Source organism: Gymnoscopelus microlampas, assembly GCF_963454915.1.
Source record: "Gymnoscopelus microlampas genome assembly, chromosome: 2".
NCBI classification, from domain to species: domain Eukaryota; kingdom Metazoa; phylum Chordata; class Actinopteri; order Myctophiformes; family Myctophidae; genus Gymnoscopelus; species Gymnoscopelus microlampas.
In genome coordinates this window covers 3,396,579-3,419,780 of record NC_139939.1, presented here as the reverse complement: position 1 = coordinate 3,419,780, position 23,202 = coordinate 3,396,579, and the positions used below count along the sequence as shown (strand labels likewise).

The 23,202-nt window shown below is 41.2% G+C and overlaps 1 protein-coding gene across 1 annotated transcript in view; it reads right to left on the bottom strand.

Moving 5' to 3' along the window:
- The window catches only part of LOC311035506 (NACHT, LRR and PYD domains-containing protein 3-like), a gene marked incomplete at both ends in the record, with an annotated part of 49,252 nt that extends 28,469 nt beyond the window's left edge, over positions 1-20,783 (bottom strand). The window contains 10 exons of the mRNA XM_084043763.1: positions 690-803; positions 2,636-2,749; positions 4,581-4,694; positions 6,526-6,639; positions 8,471-8,584; positions 10,403-10,516; positions 12,335-12,448; positions 14,246-14,359; positions 16,115-16,228; positions 20,680-20,783. Of these exons, the coding sequence (XP_083899889.1) occupies positions 690-803; positions 2,636-2,749; positions 4,581-4,694; positions 6,526-6,639; positions 8,471-8,584; positions 10,403-10,516; positions 12,335-12,448; positions 14,246-14,359; positions 16,115-16,228; positions 20,680-20,783 (1,130 nt within the window). The remainder of the gene's footprint in view (positions 1-689; positions 804-2,635; positions 2,750-4,580; positions 4,695-6,525; positions 6,640-8,470; positions 8,585-10,402; positions 10,517-12,334; positions 12,449-14,245; positions 14,360-16,114; positions 16,229-20,679) is intronic.
- Between the last annotated feature and the right edge of the window lie 2,419 nt (positions 20,784-23,202).

The following is a 23,202-nucleotide window of genomic DNA, read 5'->3' as shown; positions in this document are numbered from 1 at the left end:
TGTTTCTTCTGGATAATGACTGATGAGCTCAATAACAGACCTCTGTCTAATCAAAGACTCAGAGCACCTGCTGCACTGCTTGAATGTTATGTTGTATCCAACATGACAGCCATGTAAACAAACACATAATGTCATTTACAGCTAAACATTGCTCTCAATAAGGTTTTTGAAAACATTTTTAAGTGAGAAATAGAAGATGCAGTAACCAAACATTTATTCCATTTGATCAACACCTTTTTTTTCCCCGAAGCAACCGTATGGAATACTTCTATTTAATTCTGATTATTTAACAACATCTGGTTGAACATAAAGCAAAAGTAACAGATTTACAAGCTCACACCATGACACGTTGTGAGCTTGTAGATCGTCTATTTTCGGCAAGTTGATTTGGTATAGAGGGGAGTTTATATTACACAATAAATCAGGTTTGAATAAAGGAAGTCAGTACTTGAGTAGTATTTTCACTAGATATTTTTATTTCTACTCAAGTCATCATCATTTTAAAGTAACAGTAATTTTACTTGAATACACTTTAGAGCTACTCTATGTACAAGACAACCTAAGAATCAGTGAATCAAAGATCACTACAGCTGACAGTGAGATACTCTACTACTGTCTACATCTGTGAGCAGATACAAGACATTCTTTGTGTCTTTCCAGATGAAGTTCACAGAGATCAGTGATCTTACTTTGTGTCTAGAGGTCCTGGTTCATTACTGAAGAAAAGAGGTTCTCCTTTAGACCGGTCACTCTTCATAGACACACAGCTGCGTGTTGGATACTCTGGTCTGTAGTAAGCACTTCTGGAATAAAAACAAAAGTGTATTCAATTATCAAAGTTCCCCACTGTCCATGATGTGTGTTGATACATTACTGTAGGGTTGACAATAGAACATCATTATTCTTTTATAATAGACTAGGTGTATTGATGCATTACTGTAAGGCGTACAATAGCTCATCATTAAACACACGTTTTATACCAAGACTTTCAAATGGATATGAAACAAGAAAAAGTGCTCCTCGGAGCACAGGTCTCCGCCAGGTCAGGTACGTTATTCTGGCCTCCTGGTGGCGCTATAATAGGCCAATGTGAAAAGGGTGCCATTTATTCTTAGGTATTTCACGGCAATCAGACACTGCATTCATGATTTGAGGAATTTTGTTCTAAAAATGTGTTTTGCTAAATTAGACCTGCTGGTGGCGCTATAACAGGCCAATGTGAAAAGGGTGGAATTTCTTCCTCGGCCTAGTGGGAATGTGCATGTGAAATTTCACGGAAATCGCAAGCTGCGTGCATAGATTGAGAATTTTTGTTCAAAACGGACCAATCCTGCAAACTTTGGAAGCCAACCTGATAGGCAATGAGGATGGAATATGGGAAATCGGACAGATCCGTGTTGATCACATAGAGATACTGTGTACCGATTTGCATGACGTTTGGATAAAATCTCTAGGATTTAGGTTTTGCACAGGTTTTGCACAAATCTGCCTCCTGGTGGCGCTATAACAGGCCCATGTGAAAAAAAATGGGGCAGAGGTTCTGAATTTGCATCCAGGGAGTGTGTGTGCACAGTTTCGGAGCGAACGGGCCAATGGTGTCGGAGATTAGCTGCTAACACACAGACAGGAGGGACACACACACACGGACACACGGACAGACGGACGGACGGAGGGTAAAACATACTCTCTCGCCATGCCTTCGGCCTGGCGGAGACAACTAGAAGACAATGTCTGACTCCAAGTTGCAGGAATTAATTATTGGATGAGTTGCACATGCAGCGCTTAAACACCGCCGAGATCAGTCTGCTACCCGGGCGGGGATAGGACCCATCTATGGCTGTGTATTTGGAATACATAAAATGTAATATCACAGACATTCTAGGGCTTTATTACACGACTTGGTTGAATGCTTGATTCTGATTGGTCAATCGCTGAAATCAGCGGTGTGTTTCTTCTGGATAATGACTGATGAGCTCAATAACAGACCTCTGTCTAATCAAAGACTCAGAGCACCTGCTGCACTGCTTGAATGTTATGTTGTATCCAACATGACAGCCATGTAAACAAACACATAATGTCATTTACAGCTAAACATTGCTCTCAATAAGGTTTTTGAAAACATTTTTAAGCGAGAAATAGAAGATGCAGTAACCAAACATTTATTCCATTTGATCAACACCTTTTTTTTCCCCGAAGCAACCGTATGGAATACTTCTATTTAATTCTGATTATTTAACAACATCTGGTTGAACATAAAGCAAAAGTAACAGATTTACAAGCTCACACCATGACACGTTGTGAGCTTGTAGATCGTCTATTTTCGGCAAGTTGATTTGGTATAGAGGGGAGTTTATATTACACAATAAATCAGGTTTGAATAAAGGAAGTCAGTACTTGAGTAGTATTTTCACTAGATATTTTTATTTCTACTCAAGTCATCATCATTTTAAAGTAACATTAATTTTACTTGAATACACTTTAGAGCTACTCTATGTACAAGACAACCTAAGAATCAGTGAATCAAAGATCACTACAGCTGACAGTGAGATACTCTACTACTGTCTACATCTGTGAGCAGATACAAGACATTCTTTGTGTCTTTCCAGATGAAGTTCACAGAGATCAGTGATCTTACTTTGTGTCTAGAGGTCCTGGTTCATTACTGAAGAAAAGAGGTTCTCCTTTAGACCGGTCACTCTTCATAGACACACAGCTGCGTGTTGGATACTCTGGTCTGTAGTAAGCACTTCTGGAATAAAAACAAAAGTGTATTCAATTATCAAAGTTCCCCACTGTCCATGATGTGTGTTGATACATTACTGTTGGGTTGACAATATAACATCATTATTCTTTTATAATAGACTAGGTGTATTGATGCATTACTGTAAGGCGTACAATAGCTCATCATTAAACACACGTTTTATACCAAGACTTTCAAATGGATATGAAACAAGAAAAAGTGCTCCTCGGAGCACAGGTCTCCGCCAGGTCAGGTACGTTATTCTGGCCTCCTGGTGGCGCTATAATAGGCCAATGTGAAAAGGGTGCCATTTATTCTTAGGTATTTCACGGCAATCAGACACTGCATTCATGATTTGAGGAATTTTGTTCTAAAAATGTGTTTTGCTAAATTAGACCTGCTGGTGGCGCTATAACAGGCCAATGTGAAAAGGGTGGAATTTCTTCCTCGGCCTAGTGGGAATGTGCATGTGAAATTTCACGGAAATCGCAAGCTGCGTGCATAGATTGAGAATTTTTGTTCAAAACGGACCAATCCTGCAAACTTTGGAAGCCAACCTGATAGGCAATGAGGATGGAATATGGGAAATCGGACAGATCCGTGTTGATCACATAGAGATACTGTGTACCGATTTGCATGACGTTTGGATAAAATCTCTAGGATTTAGGTTTTGCACAGGTTTTGCACAAATCTGCCTCCTGGTGGCGCTATAACAGGCCCATGTGAAAAAAATGGGGCAGAGGTTCTGAATTTGCATCCAGGGAGTGTGTGTGCACAGTTTCGGAGCGAACGGGCCAATGGTGTCGGAGATTAGCTGCTAACACACAGACAGGAGGGACACACACACACGGACACACGGACAGACGGACGGACGGAGGGTAAAACATACTCTCTCGCCATGCCTTCGGCCTGGCGGAGACAACTAGAAGACAATGTCTGACTCCAAGTTGCAGGAATTAATTATTGGATGAGTTGCACATGCAGCGCTTAAACACCGCCGAGATCAGTCTGCTACCCGGGCGGGGATAGGACCCATCTATGGCTGTGTATTTGGAATACATAAAATGTAATATCACAGACATTCTAGGGCTTTATTACACGACTTGGTTGAATGCTTGATTCTGATTGGTCAATCGCTGAAATCAGCGGTGTGTTTCTTCTGGATAATGACTGATGAGCTCAATAACAGACCTCTGTCTAATCAAAGACTCAGAGCACCTGCTGCACTGCTTGAATGTTATGTTGTATCCAACATGACAGCCATGTAAACAAACACATAATGTCATTTACAGCTAAACATTGCTCTCAATAAGGTTTTTGAAAACATTTTTAAGCGAGAAATAGAAGATGCAGTAACCAAACATTTATTCCATTTGATCAACACCTTTTTTTTCCCCGAAGCAACCGTATGGAATACTTCTATTTAATTCTGATTATTTAACAACATCTGGTTGAACATAAAGCAAAAGTAACAGATTTACAAGCTCACACCATGACACGTTGTGAGCTTGTAGATCGTCTATTTTCGGCAAGTTGATTTGGTATAGAGGGGAGTTTATATTACACAATAAATCAGGTTTGAATAAAGGAAGTCAGTACTTGAGTAGTATTTTCACTAGATATTTTTATTTCTACTCAAGTCATCATCATTTTAAAGTAACAGTAATTTTACTTGAATACACTTTAGAGCTACTCTATGTACAAGACAACCTAAGAATCAGTGAATCAAAGATCACTACAGCTGACAGTGAGATACTCTACTACTGTCTACATCTGTGAGCAGATACAAGACATTCTTTGTGTCTTTCCAGATGAAGTTCACAGAGATCAGTGATCTTACTTTGTGTCTAGAGGTCCTGGTTCATTACTGAAGAAAAGAGGTTCTCCTTTAGACCGGTCACTCTTCATAGACACACAGCTGCGTGTTGGATACTCTGGTCTGTAGTAAGCACTTCTGGAATAAAAACAAAAGTGTATTCAATTATCAAAGTTCCCCACTGTCCATGATGTGTGTTGATACATTACTGTTGGTTTGACAATAGAACATCATTATTCTTTTATAATAGACTAGGTGTATTGATGCATTACTGTAAGGCGTACAATAGCTCATCATTAAACACACGTTTTATACCAAGACTTTCAAATGGATATGAAACAAGAAAAAGTGCTCCTCGGAGCACAGGTCTCCGCCAGGTCAGGTACGTTATTCTGGCCTCCTGGTGGCGCTATAATAGGCCAATGTGAAAAGGGTGCCATTTATTCTTAGGTATTTCACGGCAATCAGACACTGCATTCATGATTTGAGGAATTTTGTTCTAAAAATGTGTTTTGCTAAATTAGACCTGCTGGTGGCGCTATAACAGGCCAATGTGAAAAGGGTGGAATTTCTTCCTCGGCCTAGTGGGAATGTGCATGTGAAATTTCACGGAAATCGCAAGCTGCGTGCATAGATTGAGAATTTTTGTTCAAAACGGACCAATCCTGCAAACTTTGGAAGCCAACCTGATAGGCAATGAGGATGGAATATGGGAAATCGGACAGATCCGTGTTGATCACATAGAGATACTGTGTACCGATTTGCATGACGTTTGGATAAAATCTCTAGGATTTAGGTTTTGCACAGGTTTTGCACAAATCTGCCTCCTGGTGGCGCTATAACAGGCCCATGTGAAAAAAATGGGGCAGAGGTTCTGAATTTGCATCCAGGGAGTGTGTGTGCACAGTTTCGGAGCGAACGGGCCAATGGTGTCGGAGATTAGCTGCTAACACACAGACAGGAGGGACACACACACACGGACACACGGACAGACGGACGGACGGAGGGTAAAACATACTCTCTCGCCATGCCTTCGGCCTGGCGGAGACAACTAGAAGACAATGTCTGACTCCAAGTTGCAGGAATTAATTATTGGATGAGTTGCACATGCAGCGCTTAAACACCGCCGAGATCAGTCTGCTACCCGGGCGGGGATAGGACCCATCTATGGCTGTGTATTTGGAATACATAAAATGTAATATCACAGACATTCTAGGGCTTTATTACACGACTTGGTTGAATGCTTGATTCTGATTGGTCAATCGCTGAAATCAGCGGTGTGTTTCTTCTGGATAATGACTGATGAGCTCAATAACAGACCTCTGTCTAATCAAAGACTCAGAGCACCTGCTGCACTGCTTGAATGTTATGTTGTATCCAACATGACAGCCATGTAAACAAACACATAATGTCATTTACAGCTAAACATTGCTCTCAATAAGGTTTTTGAAAACATTTTTAAGCGAGAAATAGAAGATGCAGTAACCAAACATTTATTCCATTTGATCAACACCTTTTTTTTCCCCGAAGCAACCGTATGGAATACTTCTATTTAATTCTGATTATTTAACAACATCTGGTTGAACATAAAGCAAAAGTAACAGATTTACAAGCTCACACCATGACACGTTGTGAGCTTGTAGATCGTCTATTTTCGGCAAGTTGATTTGGTATAGAGGGGAGTTTATATTACACAATAAATCAGGTTTGAATAAAGGAAGTCAGTACTTGAGTAGTATTTTCACTAGATATTTTTATTTCTACTCAAGTCATCATCATTTTAAAGTAACAGTAATTTTACTTGAATACACTTTAGAGCTACTCTATGTACAAGACAACCTAAGAATCAGTGAATCAAAGATCACTACAGCTGACAGTGAGATACTCTACTACTGTCTACATCTGTGAGCAGATACAAGACATTCTTTGTGTCTTTCCAGATGAAGTTCACAGAGATCAGTGATCTTACTTTGTGTCTAGAGGTCCTGGTTCATTACTGAAGAAAAGAGGTTCTCCTTTAGACCGGTCACTCTTCATAGACACACAGCTGGGTGTTGGATACTCTGGTCTGTAGTAAGCACTTCTGGAATAAAAACAAAAGTGTATTCAATTATCAAAGTTCCCCACTGTCCATGATGTGTGTTGATACATTACTGTTGGGTTGACAATAGAACATCATTATTCTTTTATAATAGACTAGGTGTATTGATGCATTACTGTAAGGCGTACAATAGCTCATCATTAAACACACGTTTTATACCAAGACTTTCAAATGGATATGAAACAAGAAAAAGTGCTCCTCGGAGCACAGGTCTCCGCCAGGTCAGGTACGTTATTCTGGCCTCCTGGTGGCGCTATAATAGGCCAATGTGAAAAGGGTGCCATTTATTCTTAAGTATTTCACGGCAATCAGACACTGCATTCATGATTTGAGGAATTTTGTTCTAAAAATGTGTTTTGCTAAATTAGACCTGCTGGTGGCGCTATAACAGGCCAATGTGAAAAGGGTGGAATTTCTTCCTCGGCCTAGTGGGAATGTGCATGTGAAATTTCACGGAAATCGCAAGCTGCGTGCATAGATTGAGAATTTTTGTTCAAAACGGACCAATCCTGCAAACTTTGGAAGCCAACCTGATAGGCAATGAGGATGGAATATGGGAAATCGGACAGATCCGTGTTGATCACATAGAGATACTGTGTACCGATTTGCATGACGTTTGGATAAAATCTCTAGGATTTAGGTTTTGCACAGGTTTTGCACAAATCTGCCTCCTGGTGGCGCTATAACAGGCCCATGTGAAAAAAATGGGGCAGAGGTTCTGAATTTGCATCCAGGGAGTGTGTGTGCACAGTTTCGGAGCGAACGGGCCAATGGTGTCGGAGATTAGCTGCTAACACACAGACAGGAGGGACACACACACACGGACACACGGACAGACGGACGGACGGAGGGTAAAACATACTCTCTCGCCATGCCTTCGGCCTGGCGGAGACAACTAGAAGACAATGTCTGACTCCAAGTTGCAGGAATTAATTATTGGATGAGTTGCACATGCAGCGCTTAAACGCCGCCGAGATCAGTCTGCTACCCGGGCGGGGATAGGACCCATCTATGGCTGTGTATTTGGAATACATAAAATGTAATATCACAGACATTCTAGGGCTTTATTACACGACTTGGTTGAATGCTTGATTCTGATTGGTCAATCGCTGAAATCAGCGGTGTGTTTCTTCTGGATAATGACTGATGAGCTCAATAACAGACCTCTGTCTAATCAAAGACTCAGAGCACCTGCTGCACTGCTTGAATGTTATGTTGTATCCAACATGACAGCCATGTAAACAAACACATAATGTCATTTACAGCTAAACATTGCTCTCAATAAGGTTTTTGAAAACATTTTTAAGCGAGAAATAGAAGATGCAGTAACCAAACATTTATTCCATTTGATCAACACCTTTTTTTTCCCCGAAGCAACCGTATGGAATACTTCTATTTAATTCTGATTATTTAACAACATCTGGTTGAACATAAAGCAAAAGTAACAGATTTACAAGCTCACACCATGACACGTTGTGAGCTTGTAGATCGTCTATTTTCGGCAAGTTGATTTGGTATAGAGGGGAGTTTATATTACACAATAAATCAGGTTTGAATAAAGGAAGTCAGTACTTGAGTAGTATTTTCACTAGATATTTTTATTTCTACTCAAGTCATCATCATTTTAAAGTAACAGTAATTTTACTTGAATACACTTTAGAGCTACTCTATGTACAAGACAACCTAAGAATCAGTGAATCAAAGATCACTACAGCTGACAGTGAGATACTCTACTACTGTCTACATCTGTGAGCAGATACAAGACATTCTTTGTGTCTTTCCAGATGAAGTTCACAGAGATCAGTGATCTTACTTTGTGTCTAGAGGTCCTGGTTCATTACTGAAGAAAAGAGGTTCTCCTTTAGACCGGTCACTCTTCATAGACACACAGCTGCGTGTTGGATACTCTGGTCTGTAGTAAGCACTTCTGGAATAAAAACAAAAGTGTATTCAATTATCAAAGTTCCCCACTGTCCATGATGTGTGTTGATACATTACTGTAGGGTTGACAATAGAACATCATTATTCTTTTATAATAGACTAGGTGTATTGATGCATTACTGTAAGGCGTACAATAGCTCATCATTAAACACACGTTTTATACCAAGACTTTCAAATGGATATGAAACAAGAAAAAGTGCTCCTCGGAGCACAGGTCTCCGCCAGGTCAGGTACGTTATTCTGGCCTCCTGGTGGCGCTATAATAGGCCAATGTGAAAAGGGTGCCATTTATTCTTAGGTATTTCACGGCAATCAGACACTGCATTCATGATTTGAGGAATTTTGTTCTAAAAATGTGTTTTGCTAAATTAGACCTGCTGGTGGCGCTATAACAGGCCAATGTGAAAAGGGTGGAATTTCTTCCTCGGCCTAGTGGGAATGTGCATGTGAAATTTCACGGAAATCGCAAGCTGCGTGCATAGATTGAGAATTTTTGTTCAAAACGGACCAATCCTGCAAACTTTGGAAGCCAACCTGATAGGCAATGAGGATGGAATATGGGAAATCGGACAGATCCGTGTTGATCACATAGAGATACTGTGTACCGATTTGCATGACGTTTGGATAAAATCTCTAGGATTTAGGTTTTGCACAGGTTTTGCACAAATCTGCCTCCTGGTGGCGCTATAACAGGCCCATGTGAAAAAAATGGGGCAGAGGTTCTGAATTTGCATCCAGGGAGTGTGTGTGCACAGTTTCGGAGCGAACGGGCCAATGGTGTCGGAGATTAGCTGCTAACACACAGACAGGAGGGACACACACACACGGACACACGGACACACGGACGGACGGAGGGTAAAACATACTCTCTCGCCATGCCTTCGGCCTGGCGGAGACAACTAGAAGACAATGTCTGACTCCAAGTTGCAGGAATTAATTATTGGATGAGTTGCACATGCAGCGCTTAAACACCGCCGAGATCAGTCTGCTACCCGGGCGGGGATAGGACCCATCTATGGCTGTGTATTTGGAATACATAAAATGTAATATCACAGACATTCTAGGGCTTTATTACACGACTTGGTTGAATGCTTGATTCTGATTGGTCAATCGCTGAAATCAGCGGTGTGTTTCTTCTGGATAATGACTGATGAGCTCAATAACAGACCTCTGTCTAATCAAAGACTCAGAGCACCTGCTGCACTGCTTGAATGTTATGTTGTATCCAACATGACAGCCATGTAAACAAACACATAATGTCATTTACAGCTAAACATTGCTCTCAATAAGGTTTTTGAAAACATTTTTAAGCGAGAAATAGAAGATGCAGTAACCAAACATTTATTCCATTTGATCAACACCTTTTTTTTTCCCGAAGCAACCGTATGGAATACTTCTATTTAATTCTGATTATTTAACAACATCTGGTTGAACATAAAGCAAAAGTAACAGATTTACAAGCTCGCACCATGACACGTTGTGAGCTTGTAGATCGTCTATTTTCGGCAAGTTGATTTGGTATAGAGGGGAGTTTATATTACACAATAAATCAGGTTTGAATAAAGAAGTAGTATTTTCACTAGATATTTTTATTTCTACTCAAGTCATCATCATTTTAAAGTAACAGTAATTTTACTTGAATACACTTTAGAGCCACTCTATGTACAAGACAACCTAAGAATCAGTGAATCAAAGATCACTACAGCTGACATTGAGATACTCTACTACTGTCTACATCTGTGAGCAGATACAAGACATTCTTTGTGTCTTTCCAGATGAAGTTCACAGAGATCAGTGATCTTACTTTGTGTCTAGAGGTCCTGGTTCATTACTGAAGAAAAGAGGTTCTCCTTTAGACCGGTCACTCTTCATAGACACACAGCTGCGTGTTGGATACTCTGGTCTGTAGTAAGCACTTCTGGAATAAAAACAAAAGTGTATTCAATTATCAAAGTTCCCCACTGTCCATGATGTGTGTTGATACATTACTGTAGGGTTGACAATAGAACATCATTATTCTTTTATAATAGACTAGGTGTATTGATGCATTACTGTAAGGCGTACAATAGCTCATCATTAAACACACGTTTTATACCAAAACTTTCGAATGGATATGAAACAAGAAAAAGTGCTCCTCGGAGCACAGGTCTCCGCCAGGTCAGGTACGTTATTCTGGCCTCCTGGTGGCGCTATAATAGGCCAATGTGAAAAGGGTGCCATTTATTCTTAGGTCTTTCAAGGCAATCAGACACTGCATTCATGATTTGAGGCATTTTGTTCCAAAATGTGTTTTGCTAAATTAGACCTGCTGGTGGCGCTATAACAGGACAATGTGAAAAGGGTGGCATTTCTTCCTCGGCCTAGTGGGAATGTGCATGTGAAATTTCACGGAAATCGCAAGCTGCGTGCATAGTTTGAGAATCGTTGTCCAAAACGGACCAATCCTGCAAACTTTGGAAGCCAACCATAGGCAATGAGGATGGAATATGGGAAATCGGAAAGATCCGTTTTGATCACATAGAGATACTGTGTACCGATTTGCATGACGTTTGGATAAGATCTGTAGGATTTAGGTTTTGCACAGGTTTTGCACAAATCTGCCTCCTGGTGGCGCTATAACAGGCCCATGTGAAAAAATTGGGGCAGATGTTCTGAATTGGCATCCAGGGAGTGTGTGTGCACAGTTTCGGAGTGAACGGGCCAACGGTGTCGGAGATTAGCTGCTAACACACAGACAGGAAGGACACACACGGACAGACGGACGGACGGAGGGTAAAACATACTCTCTCGCCATGCCTTCGGCCTGGCGGAGACAACTAGAAGACAATGTCTGACTCCAAGCTGCAGGAATTAATTATTGGATGAGTTGCACATGCAGCGCTTAAACACCGCCGAGATCAGTCTGCTACCCGGGCGGGGATAGGCCCCATCTATGGCTGTGTATTTGGAATACATAAAATATGTAATATCACAGACATTCTAGGGCTTTATTACACGGCTTGGTTGAATGCTTGATTCTGATTGGTCAATCGCTGAAATCAGCGGTGTGTTTCTTCTGGATAATGACTGATGAGCTCAATAACAGACCTCTGTCTAATCAAAGACTCAGAGCACCTGCTGCACTGCTTGAATGTTATGTTGTATCCAACATGACAGCCATGTAAACAAACACATAATATAATTTACAGCTAAACATTGCTCTCAATAATGTTTTTGAAAACATTTTTAAGCGAGAAATAGAAGATGCAGTAACCAAACATTTATTCCATTTGATCAACACCTTTTTTTTCCCCGAAGCAACCGTATGGAATACTTCTATTTAATTCTGATTATTTAACAACATCTGGTTGAACATAAAGCAAAAGTAACAGATTTACAAGCTCACACCATGACACGTTGTGAGCTTGTAGATCGTTTATTTTCGGCAAGTTGATTTGGTATAGAGGGGAGTTTATATTACACAATAAATCAGGTTTGAATAAAGGAAGTCAGTACTTGAGTAGTATTTTCACTAGATATTTTTATTTCTACTCAAGTCATCATCATTTTAAAGTAACAGTAATTTTACTTGAATACACTTTAGAGCCACTCTATGTACAAGACAACCTAAGAATCAGTGAATCAAAGATCACTACAGCTGACAGTGAGATACTCTACTACTGTCTACATCTGTGAGCAGATACAATACATTCTTTGTGTCTTTCCAGATGAAGTTCACAGAGATCAGTGATCTTACTTTGTGTCTAGAGGTCCATGTTCATTACTGAAGAAAAGAGGTTCTCCTTTAGACCGGTCACTCTTCATAGACACACAGCTGGGTGTTGGATACTCTGGTCTGTAGTAAGCACTTCTGGAATAAAAACAAAAGTTTATTCAATTATCAAAGTTCCCCACTGTCCATGATGTGTGTTGATACATTACTGTAGGGTTGACAATAGAACATCATTATTCTTTTATAATAGATTAGGTGTATTGATGCATTACTGTAAGGCGTACAATAGCTCATCGAAACAAGAAAAAGTGCTCCTCGGAGCACAGGTCTCCGCCAGGTCAGGTACGTTATTCTGGCCTCCTGGTGGCGCTATAATAGGCCAATGTGAAAAGGGTGCCATTTATTCTTAGGTCTTTCACGGCAATCAGACACTGCATTCATGATTTGAGGCATTTTGTTCCAAAAATGTGTTTTGCTAAATTAGACCTGCTGGTGGCGCTATAACAGGCCAATGTGAAAAGGGTGGAATTTCTTCCTCGGCCTAGTGGGAATGTGCATGTGAAATTTCACGGAAATCGCAAGCTGCGTGCATAGTTTGAGAATTTTTGTTCAAAACGGACCAATCCTGCAAACTTTGGAAGCCAACCATAGGCAATGAGGATGGAATATGGGAAATCGGACAGATCCGTGTTGATCACATAGAGATACTGTGTACCGATTTGCATGACGTTTGGATAAGATCTGTAGGATTTAGGTTTTGCACAGGTTTTGCACAAATCTGCCTCCTGGTGGCGCTATAACAGGCCCATGTGAAAAAAATGGGGCAAAGGTTCTGAATTGGCATCCAGGGAGTGTGTGTGCACAGTTTCGGAGTGAACGGGCCAACGGTGTCGGAGATTAGCTGCTAACACACAGACAGGAGGGACACACACGGACAGACGGACAGACGGACAGACGGACGGATGGAGGGTAAAACATACTCTCTCGCCATGCCTTCGGCCTGGCGGAGACAACTAGAAGACAATGTCTGACTCCAAGCTGCAGGAATTAATTATTGGATGAGTTGCACATGCAGCGCTTAAACACCGCCAAGATCAGTCTGCTACCCGGGCGGGGATAGGACCCATCTATGGCTGTGTATTTGGAATACATAAAATATATGTAATATCACAGACATTCTAGGGCTTTATTACACGGCTTGGTTGAATGCTTGATTCTGATTGGTCAATCGCTGAAATCAGCGGTGTGTTTCTTCTGGATAATGACTGATGAGCTCAATAACAGACCTCTGTCTAATCAAAGACTCAGAGCACCTGCTGCACTGCTTGAATGTTATGTTGTATCCAACATGACAGCCATGTAAACAAACACATAATATAATTTACAGCTAAACATTGCTCTCAATAATGTTTTTGAAAACATTTTTAAGCGAGAAATAGAAGATGCAGTAACCAAACATTTATTCCATTTGATCAACACCTTTTTTTTCCCCGAAGCAACCGTATGGAATACTTCTATTTAATTCTGATTATTTAACAACATCTGATTGAACATAAAGCAAAAGTAACAGATTTACAAGCTCACACCATGACACGTTGTGAGCTTGTAGATCGTTTATTTTCGGCAAGTTGATTTGGTATAGAGGGGAGTTTATATTACACAATAAATCAGGTTTGAATAAAGGAAGTCAGTACTTGAGTAGTATTTTCACTAGATATTTTTATTTCTACTCAAGTCATCATTATTTTAAAGTAACAGTAATTTTACTTGAATACACTTTAGAGCCACTCTATGTGCAAGACAACCTAAGAATCAGTGAATCAAAGATCACTACAGCTGACAGTGAGATACTCTACTACTGTCTACATCTGTGAGCAGATACAATACATTCTTTGTGTCTTTCCAGATGAAGTTCACAGAGATCAGTGATCTTACTTTGTGTCTAGAGGTCCATGTTCATTACTGAAGAAAAGAGGTTCTCCTTTAGACCGGTCACTCTTCATAGACACACAGCTGGGTGTTGGATACTCTGGTCTGTAGTAAGCACTTCTGGAATAAAAACAAAAGTGTATTCAATTATCAAAGTTCCCCACTGTCCATGATGTGTGTTGATACATTACTGTAGGGTTGACAATAGAACATCATTATTCTTTTATAATAGATTAGGTGTATTGATGCATTACTGTAAGGCGTACAATAGCTCATCGAAACAAGAAAAAGTGCTCCTCGGAGCACAGGTCTCCGCCATGTCAGGTACGTTATTCTGGCCTCCTGGTGGCGCTATAATAGGCCAATGTGAAAAGGGTGCCATTTATTCTTAGGTCTTTCACGGCAATCAGACACTGCATTTATGATTTGAGGCATTTTGTTCCAAACATGTGTTTTGCTAAATTAGACCTGCTGGTGGCGCTATAACAGGCCAATGTGAAAAGGGTGGCATTTCTTCCTCGGCCTAGTGGGAATGTGCATGTGAAATTTCACGGAAATCGCAAGCTGCATGCATAGTTTGAGAATTTTTGTTCAAAACGGACCAATCCTGCAAACTTTGGAAGCCAACCATAGGCAATGAGGATGGAATATGGGAAATCGGACAGATCCGTGTTGATCACATAGAGATACTGTGTACCGATTTGCATGACGTTTGGATAAGATCTGTAGGATTTAGGTTTTGCACAGGTTTTGCACAAATCTGCCTCCTGGTGGCGCTATAACAGGCCCATGTGAAAAAATTGGGGCAGAGGTTCTGAATTGGCATCCAGGGAGTGTGTGTGCACAGTTTCGGAGTGAACGGGCCAACGGTGTCGGAGATTAGCTGCTAACACACAGACAGGAGGGACACACACGGACAGATGGACGGACGGAGGGTAAAACATACTCTCTCGCCATGCCTTCGGCCTGGCGGAGACAACTAGAAGACAATGTCTGACTCCAAGCTGCAGGAATTAATTATTGGATGAATGCACATGCAGCGCTTAAACACCGCCGAGATCAGTCTGCTACCCGGGCGGGGATAGGACCCATCTATGGCTGTGTATTTGGAATACATAAAATATATGTAATATCACAGACATTCTAGGGCTTGATTCTAATTGGTCAATCGCTGAAATCAGCGGTGTGTTTCTTCTGGATAATGACTGATGAGCTCAATAACAGACCTCTGTCTAATCAAAGACTCAGAGCACCTGCTGCACTGCTTGAATGTTATGTTGTATCCAACATGACAGCCATGTAAACAAACACATAATGTAATTTACAGCTAAACATTGCTCTCAATAAGGTTTTTGAAAACATTTTTAAGCGAGAAATAGAAGATGCAGTAACCAAACATTTATTCCATTTGATCAACACCTTTTTTTCCCCCGAAGCAACCGTATGGAATACTTCTATTTAATTCTGATTATTTAACAACATCTGGTTGAACATAAAGCAAAAGTAACAGATTTACAAGCTCACACCATGACACGTTGTGAGCTTGTAGATCGTCTATTTTCGGCAAGTTGATTTGGTATAGAGGGGAGTTTATATTACACAATAAATCAGGTTTGAATAAAGGAAGTCAGTACTTGAGTAGTATTTTCACTAGATATTTCTATTTCTACTCAAGTCATCATCATTTTAAAGTAACAGTAATTTTACTTGAATACACTTTAGAGCCACTCTATGTACAAGACAACCTAAGAATCAGTGAATCAAAGATCACTACAGCTGACAGTGAGATACTCTACTACTGTCTACATCTGTGAGCAGATACAATACATTCTTTGTGTCTTTCCAGATGAAGTTCACAGAGATCAGTGATCTTACTTTGTGTCTAGAGGTCCAGGTTCATTACTGAAGAAAAGAGGTTCTCCTTTAGACCGGTCACTCTTCATAGACACACAGCTGGGTGTTGGATACTCTGGTCTGTAGTAAGCACTTCTGGAATAAAATCAAAAGTGTATTCAATTATCAAAGTTCCCCACTCTCCATGATGTGTGTTGATACATTACTGTAGGGTTATAGTGGGCTTTCTGCCTACTTCCTACACACTACAACTACACAGATCAATGGTGGACATACAGACACTCACAGGAGGAATACGTATTTGTCAATACAGTTTTTATTATCTATGGACAGACATAATCAATTTGAACCTGGCCTACATTTGGACATGTCACTATCGGTGTGACATTTTAAAATAAAATATATTTTTGTGTGACACTAACAGAGCCAATGTATTCTAAGGATTTATTATCCCACAATTTTTGTAACCCATTTTTTCACCAGTGCCAATTGCCTAAGCTGTAATCCTGGGCGCTACTTTCCCTCTGCCAGCTTGGGGAGAACCCTAAACTGATCTCATACTTCCTTCAACGCATGAGGAGTGAGCAGGCTGCTTCTTATCACCTGACAGGGGGGAGTTTCCCCGGTAGGACATAACGCGTTATTCCAACCAGTTCCTTTCCCCTCCATCAGGCGCTTCGACAGATCAGGGGGAGGCAGTATAGAGACCAGGATTACTGCATGTTTTTTGTGAGGGTACCTACTACCTACCCTAGGGGACATGGGGAGAACATGCAAACTCCACACAGAAAGTCCCTTTCGCCAACCCCACCTAGGGTATGGGCACCGAAGACGCAGAGGAGATGAACAAATCCTCAGTACCCACAGCGTCCACAGCGTGTGAGGCGATAGCGCTAACGACTGCACCACCGTGCACCCGTATTCTATGGATTTCTGTAAAATAGTCAAAATATTGTCTCTCCAAACTCCTCACATGTTTCACTTCTGTCTGAACTTGAACTATGACCTTTGACGGTCACATCGAGGATACATTATGAGATGATAATAGGATAAAAAGTCTATTAGTTATCTATCAATGAATCAATCTGACAAACTTGAATCAAAACTAAATCTATACTTTGGACACTGTGTTGAGTTTATTAAGATGTTGAAAGCATACTTTCCTTAGTGGGAACACTCTCAGCCCCCCACATCCCGTCTAAAAACACTTGTTGGTCAGAAAAGAAAATAATTAAGCAGACGGAATGTTTTTGTAGTTACTCCACTGCGCCCCCAATGGAATTGTTCTATTGAATTAAAAGTGTATCTTTATTGTTACTCCAGTCAAGAGGCTGTGTTACCGACGATATGCGGACAATGACCGAAAAGTCACATAGCGTTGAGGAGAACTCCTTCTAATGCTATGGACCAGAGCTAACTGACATGGTGAGAAGACTAATCTTCATGTACAGAACTAACAGGCCGCTGTGCCAATGTTATCATCATTATAGCTTAGATATTGATGAAGAGATATTGCTCAGTCAGTGTGTGTGTGTGTGTGTGTGTGTGTGTGTGTGTGTGTGTGTGTGTGTGTGTGTGTGTGTGTGTGTTTGTGTGTGTGTGTGTGTGTGTGTGTGTGTGTGTGTGTGTGTGTGTGTGTGTGTGTGTGTGTGTGTGTGTGTGTGTGTGTGTGATAAAGTGGTGATTGTGAAATTAGAGCAGCAGCCAGCAGAAGGACTGTTATGGTTTTAACTAATCATTAACATTAAAGACCAAGACAACATGGCCGTAGTGGTTAGTAAATGTATAACTTTGTGTGTCTTTTGTGCAGTTTGTCATCTGTATGTTTTGCAATGATTTCTCAAATTATTTTAATTCATGACATGAATGTAGTGGTGGAAAAAAGTACTCCCTTTTTTCACTTAAGTAAAAGTATCAATACGGCAAAAGTACAAAAGTATTGGTATCAAAATGTACTGAAGGTACCAAAAGTAAAAGTACTCATTAATGGAGTCCCATTTCAAGTTTTCAAATGTATATATATATTTTTTGAAAATAGCAGATCTACAAGCTAACAATGTGTCGCATCACGACGCATTGTGAGCAGTTGTGAAACAGTAGTGTCTCATCCACTTTTGCATGTGTTGTCGTTGCATATGGAAATGGAACATGACTTATTATTCCTCATCTTTTGAAGCAATGGTTTAACTGCTACTTTATGGATGTTATAAAGGTCATGTTTGTGGAGCGTGAAAGAGGAGGTTTTATTGGTGCTCCTCCAGTCAGAATCTAAATGAGGCGTCTGTGTTCAACATGAGTGTCTTTTTATTGGTTAAATATTGCTATAATCTAGAGACAGACTGACCTCATGTCATTATAGGTGTGACTTTTAAAAGAGAATAGCAGATCTACACGCTCACAACGTATCGTGATGTAAGGTATTGTGAGCTTGCAGATCTGCTATGTTTGCTACGTGTGTGTGTGTGTGTGTGTGTGTGTGTGTGTGTGTGTGTGTGTGTGTGTGTGTGTGTGTGTGTGTGTGTGTGTGTGTGTGTGTATGTGTGTGTGTGTGTGTGTGTGTGTGTGTGTGTTACCACAACCACACATGGTTAATACAGGACATACAGTTCATTATGACACAGTTCTATCTAGTGGAGCCTGACTCATAATCATCAAAGTTGACATACTTTTATTTGGTATTAAATCACCTCTAGGTAGAACACAGACAATGTATTCTGTGGAGTTATGTATAAATATTAAAGGATGTTGTCATTGGTAAAATAGTCAACATGAGTGTTGTGTTGAATGTAGAAGTGTGCACAGGTTGCAGACCCACCTATATGTGTCACTATACTATCTAATGCGTTGGCTCTCACAGTGGGTGCTGTGGCACCCTAGGGTGCAGTGACGCAAGTCCAGGGGAGAATACCGTGTTAATGTTGGAATACTGTGATATTTGGAATTCATCACTATCACTTAAAATATCGTCACCTTCTTAAACTAATGGCCTAAGTAATTGCTTGTTTTTTTTTATAAAAACTGATCCAAAACGATATGATATTTCTTAATCGTAACGTTTATAACAAATTATGACTATTAACATAAACATCACACCGTCTGTCAGTTAAGTAACGCAATATATTTAAATAGGTTTAAACCTGATTTACTCCAGAAATGATCGTATTTTGGCCTAAGTCACACTAGGGAGATAGGGACATTTTACAAACAGACAAGGGAACAGCATGATCCTTTTCAATTAGGAGATAGGCCATTTTACCAGAGGTGGTCAGTGTCATGAGGAGCTGACTTAGGCAAACATATCACTGATCGTAAACACCAATAAAACCAAAGTCATGCCCATCAACACCAATGCACCAACACATAACAATACAGGAACAGGTCTTGGAAAATGCAGACCATTTTACATATCTTGGAAGTATCATTCACCATGATGGGGGAGCAAGTAAGGACATTCAAAACCTGATCAACAAAGCATACCCACCCTTCATAAGACTTAAACAAATCTGGAAGTCAAACCAATACAGCACTAAAACAAAACTCAGGATCTACCAAAGCTGCGTACTATCAGCACTACTATACGGTGCAGAATGCTGGAAAACCAGAATGCAACATCCATAAATTATCCACTTTTCACACATCATGCCTGCTCAAACTCCTGCGTATATTCTGGCCCAAGACCATCTCGAACAATAAACTCCTCAACATCACCCAACAAGATGACATGCACTGCATAATCAATAAACGCAGGTGGACCTGGATTGGCCATGTCCTCAGAATGGACATCAACGCGATCCGAAGAGTCGCATTACACTGGACCCTAGAAGGCAAAAGAAAGGGAGGCCTAAAACGACATGGCGTGGGACGATAGAGAAGAAGCTCCAGCAACAGCACCGGGGGGACCATAGAGAAGATCGCCAAAGACAGATTGAAGTGGAGAAACTTTGTTGCTGTCCTATATGCCAGCCGGCATAATGGGGATAAGTAAGTATGTAACAACATGGACACTGTGTGTGAAAATGACCTCTGTGGTTGTAAACTAGCAATGACTGAGAGCTGCACTTTGCACCTTTTATGACAGGTGTAAAGTAGGGCCCTGGCCTACAGGACGTCTTGTTTTTAAGTTGCACGTACAATTTAACACTTTGTCATGTTCTAGTGTTGTGTATATTGTTTAGGAGGATTCACATACTTTGTGTGTGGAGGTCCAGGTTCATTACTGAAGTCAGGAGGATGATGTTTAGACCAGTCACTCTTCATAGACACACAGCTGGGTGTTGGAGACTCTGGTCTGTGGTAAACACTTCTGTAAGCATACAAACATTGACAATTATTGTGTGGATGAAAAAGTCAATTTGTTCAAGATTTCTAAATATTTTGTTCCATTATGCAAGTATAATATAGTCATATTCTAGGGGTTTGGCTTCACCACAGTGTAGCAACAATAATAGAGACACAATCAATATATTTCCAAAAACACAGAGTTTCATAGATGGATAAATATTCCATTGTTTGTTGGGTAGAACTTTAGAAGTCTGTGCTATGTCATGTTCTAGAGCTGCGTATATGGTATAGGAGGATTCACATACTTTAAGTGTGGCGGTCCAGGTTCATTACTGAAGTGTGGAGGGTCCGGTCTGTGGATGTGCTGTTTTTGACTTCCCTCCTCCCCTCTCTCCACAGACTCACTCATCTTTGGTCTTTATTTAACCTTAGGTTACAGATAGTAAAATAAACCAGAAAACATGACATGATGAATGAATGTACAAAGCTCTCTCACACGCAAGCACACACACACACACACACACACACACACACACACACACACACACACACACACACACACACACACACACACACACACACACACACACACACACACACACACACACACACACACACACACACACACACATGTGACAGACCCTCCTATGTGACTGACAGCAGAATGTGGGCGTGTCTTCTCTCACTCCCAGCTCCTAATGTGTCGACTCACCAGAATCAATATTTATAGCTTGTAACCTATGAGCTTTAGGGCTGTGTGTCTGTGAGGCCCCTATTACTCTATAGTGGCCCCTAGTACTCTATAGGGGCCCCACAGACACCTGCAGTATGAGCTTTAGGGCTGTGTGTCTGTGAGGCCCCTAGTACTCTATAGGGGCCCCACAGACACGTACAGTATGAGCTTTAGGGCTTTGTGAGTACAAGGGCCCCTAGTACTCTATAGGGGCCCCACAGACAGTCACCCACAGTATGAACTTTAGGGCTGTGTGTCTGTGAGGCCCCTAGTACTCTATATGGGGCCCACAGACACCTACAATATGAGCTTTAGGGCTGTGTGTCTGTGAGGCCCCTAGTACTCTATAGGGGCCACACAGACACCTACAGTATGAGCTTTAGGGCTGTGTGTCTGTGAGGCCCCTAGTACTCTGCTTCAGAAGCAGACTGGAGCCCAGTAAGACCCTATAGCCTGAGTGGGACCCTATAAAGACCCTATAGCCTGAGTGAGACATTATAGTCTGAGTGAGACCCTAAACTCAGTGAGACCCTATTCACCTTATTCCTGGTTATCTCCGGGGTGCCTCCATTGGCTCTTACAGGGGGCGCCATTTAGTTTTTCCTCTGTGTGCTGCTTCATTCAATATCTGTTCACTTCCTCCCTAGTAGGCTACTGCAGGTGTGATGCAGGTAATCAGTGTGTTGCCAGATTTAGCAAAATAAACAAGCAGTCAGGTCTATGAAAACAAGCCCAAAATAATAAATGGTAAATGGTGCATTTGTATAGCGCTTTTATCCAAATCGCTTTACATAGATTGTGCATTGCATTCACCCATTCACACACACATTCATACACCGATGGAGGAGGAAACCATGCAAGGCACCAACCTGCTCATCAGGAGCAATAAGGGGTTCAGTGTCTTGCTCAAGGACACTTCCACACTAACTCTGGGGGAGCCCGGGATCGAACTGCGAGGTTCCCATCCGGCCGCTCCACCGGCCACTCTACCCCTGAACCACTGCCGCCCCAAAAGAAGCAACTAGGCTCAGTTTTACCACTTTACACCGACTATTTGAAATTAGCAGATCAACAAGCTCACAATGTGTCACATCACGACACGTTGTGAGCTTGTAGATCTGCTAATTTCGAAAAATATTGTGAAAGAAAGTATTTTGAATATTGTTGAAACATTTTAACAACACAAATCTGGTATGGGAGTCCCTGGCACCACATATTTGCAGATTGAGGTCTGCAACAAATACATATTAATCTGGGGGTCCTTGACATGAAAAAATGTGGGAATCATGGCTTTAAAAACATTAGAAAGCAAGCCCAATTAAGAAACTACACTTAATAAAAGCCCCTCAAATTGCTTATTATAAGCAGACATGGCAACAATGGTGAACAGGAAACTCATTGATATGGGGCTCCCCACCTCCCCTACTGGAGTGTCCAGGAATAAGGTGAATAGTCTGAGCAGATGTCCGTGCCAAGCGAGTGGGCGGGCCTCACTCAGACTAGGGCCTCCTTCCGTAATTCATACTGATTGGCTGTGATGGTGACCCTACAGTATATACATACTGATCACTGATAGGCTGTGATGGTGACCCTACAGTATATACATACTGATCACTGATAGGCTGTGATGGTGACCCTGCAGTATATACATACTGATCACTGATAGGCTGTGATGGTGACCCTACAGTATATACATACTGATCACTGATAGGCTGTGATGGTGACCCTACAGTATATACATACTGATCACTGATAGGCTGTGATGGTGACCCTGCAGTATATACATACTGATCACTGATAGGCTGTGATGGTGACCCTACAGTATATACATACTGATCACTGATAGGCTGTGATGATGCCCTATACAGTATATACATACTGATCACTGATAGGCTGTGATGGTGACCCTACAGTATATACATACTGATCACTGATAGGCTGTGATGGTGACCCTACAGTATATACATACTGATCACTGATAGGCTGTGATGGTGACCCTACAGTATATTCATACTGATCACTGATAGGCTGTGATCGTGACCCTACAGGTCCTTGTCTCTTCAACCGTCTGAAGCTTGGTCACAGGTCCCAAATT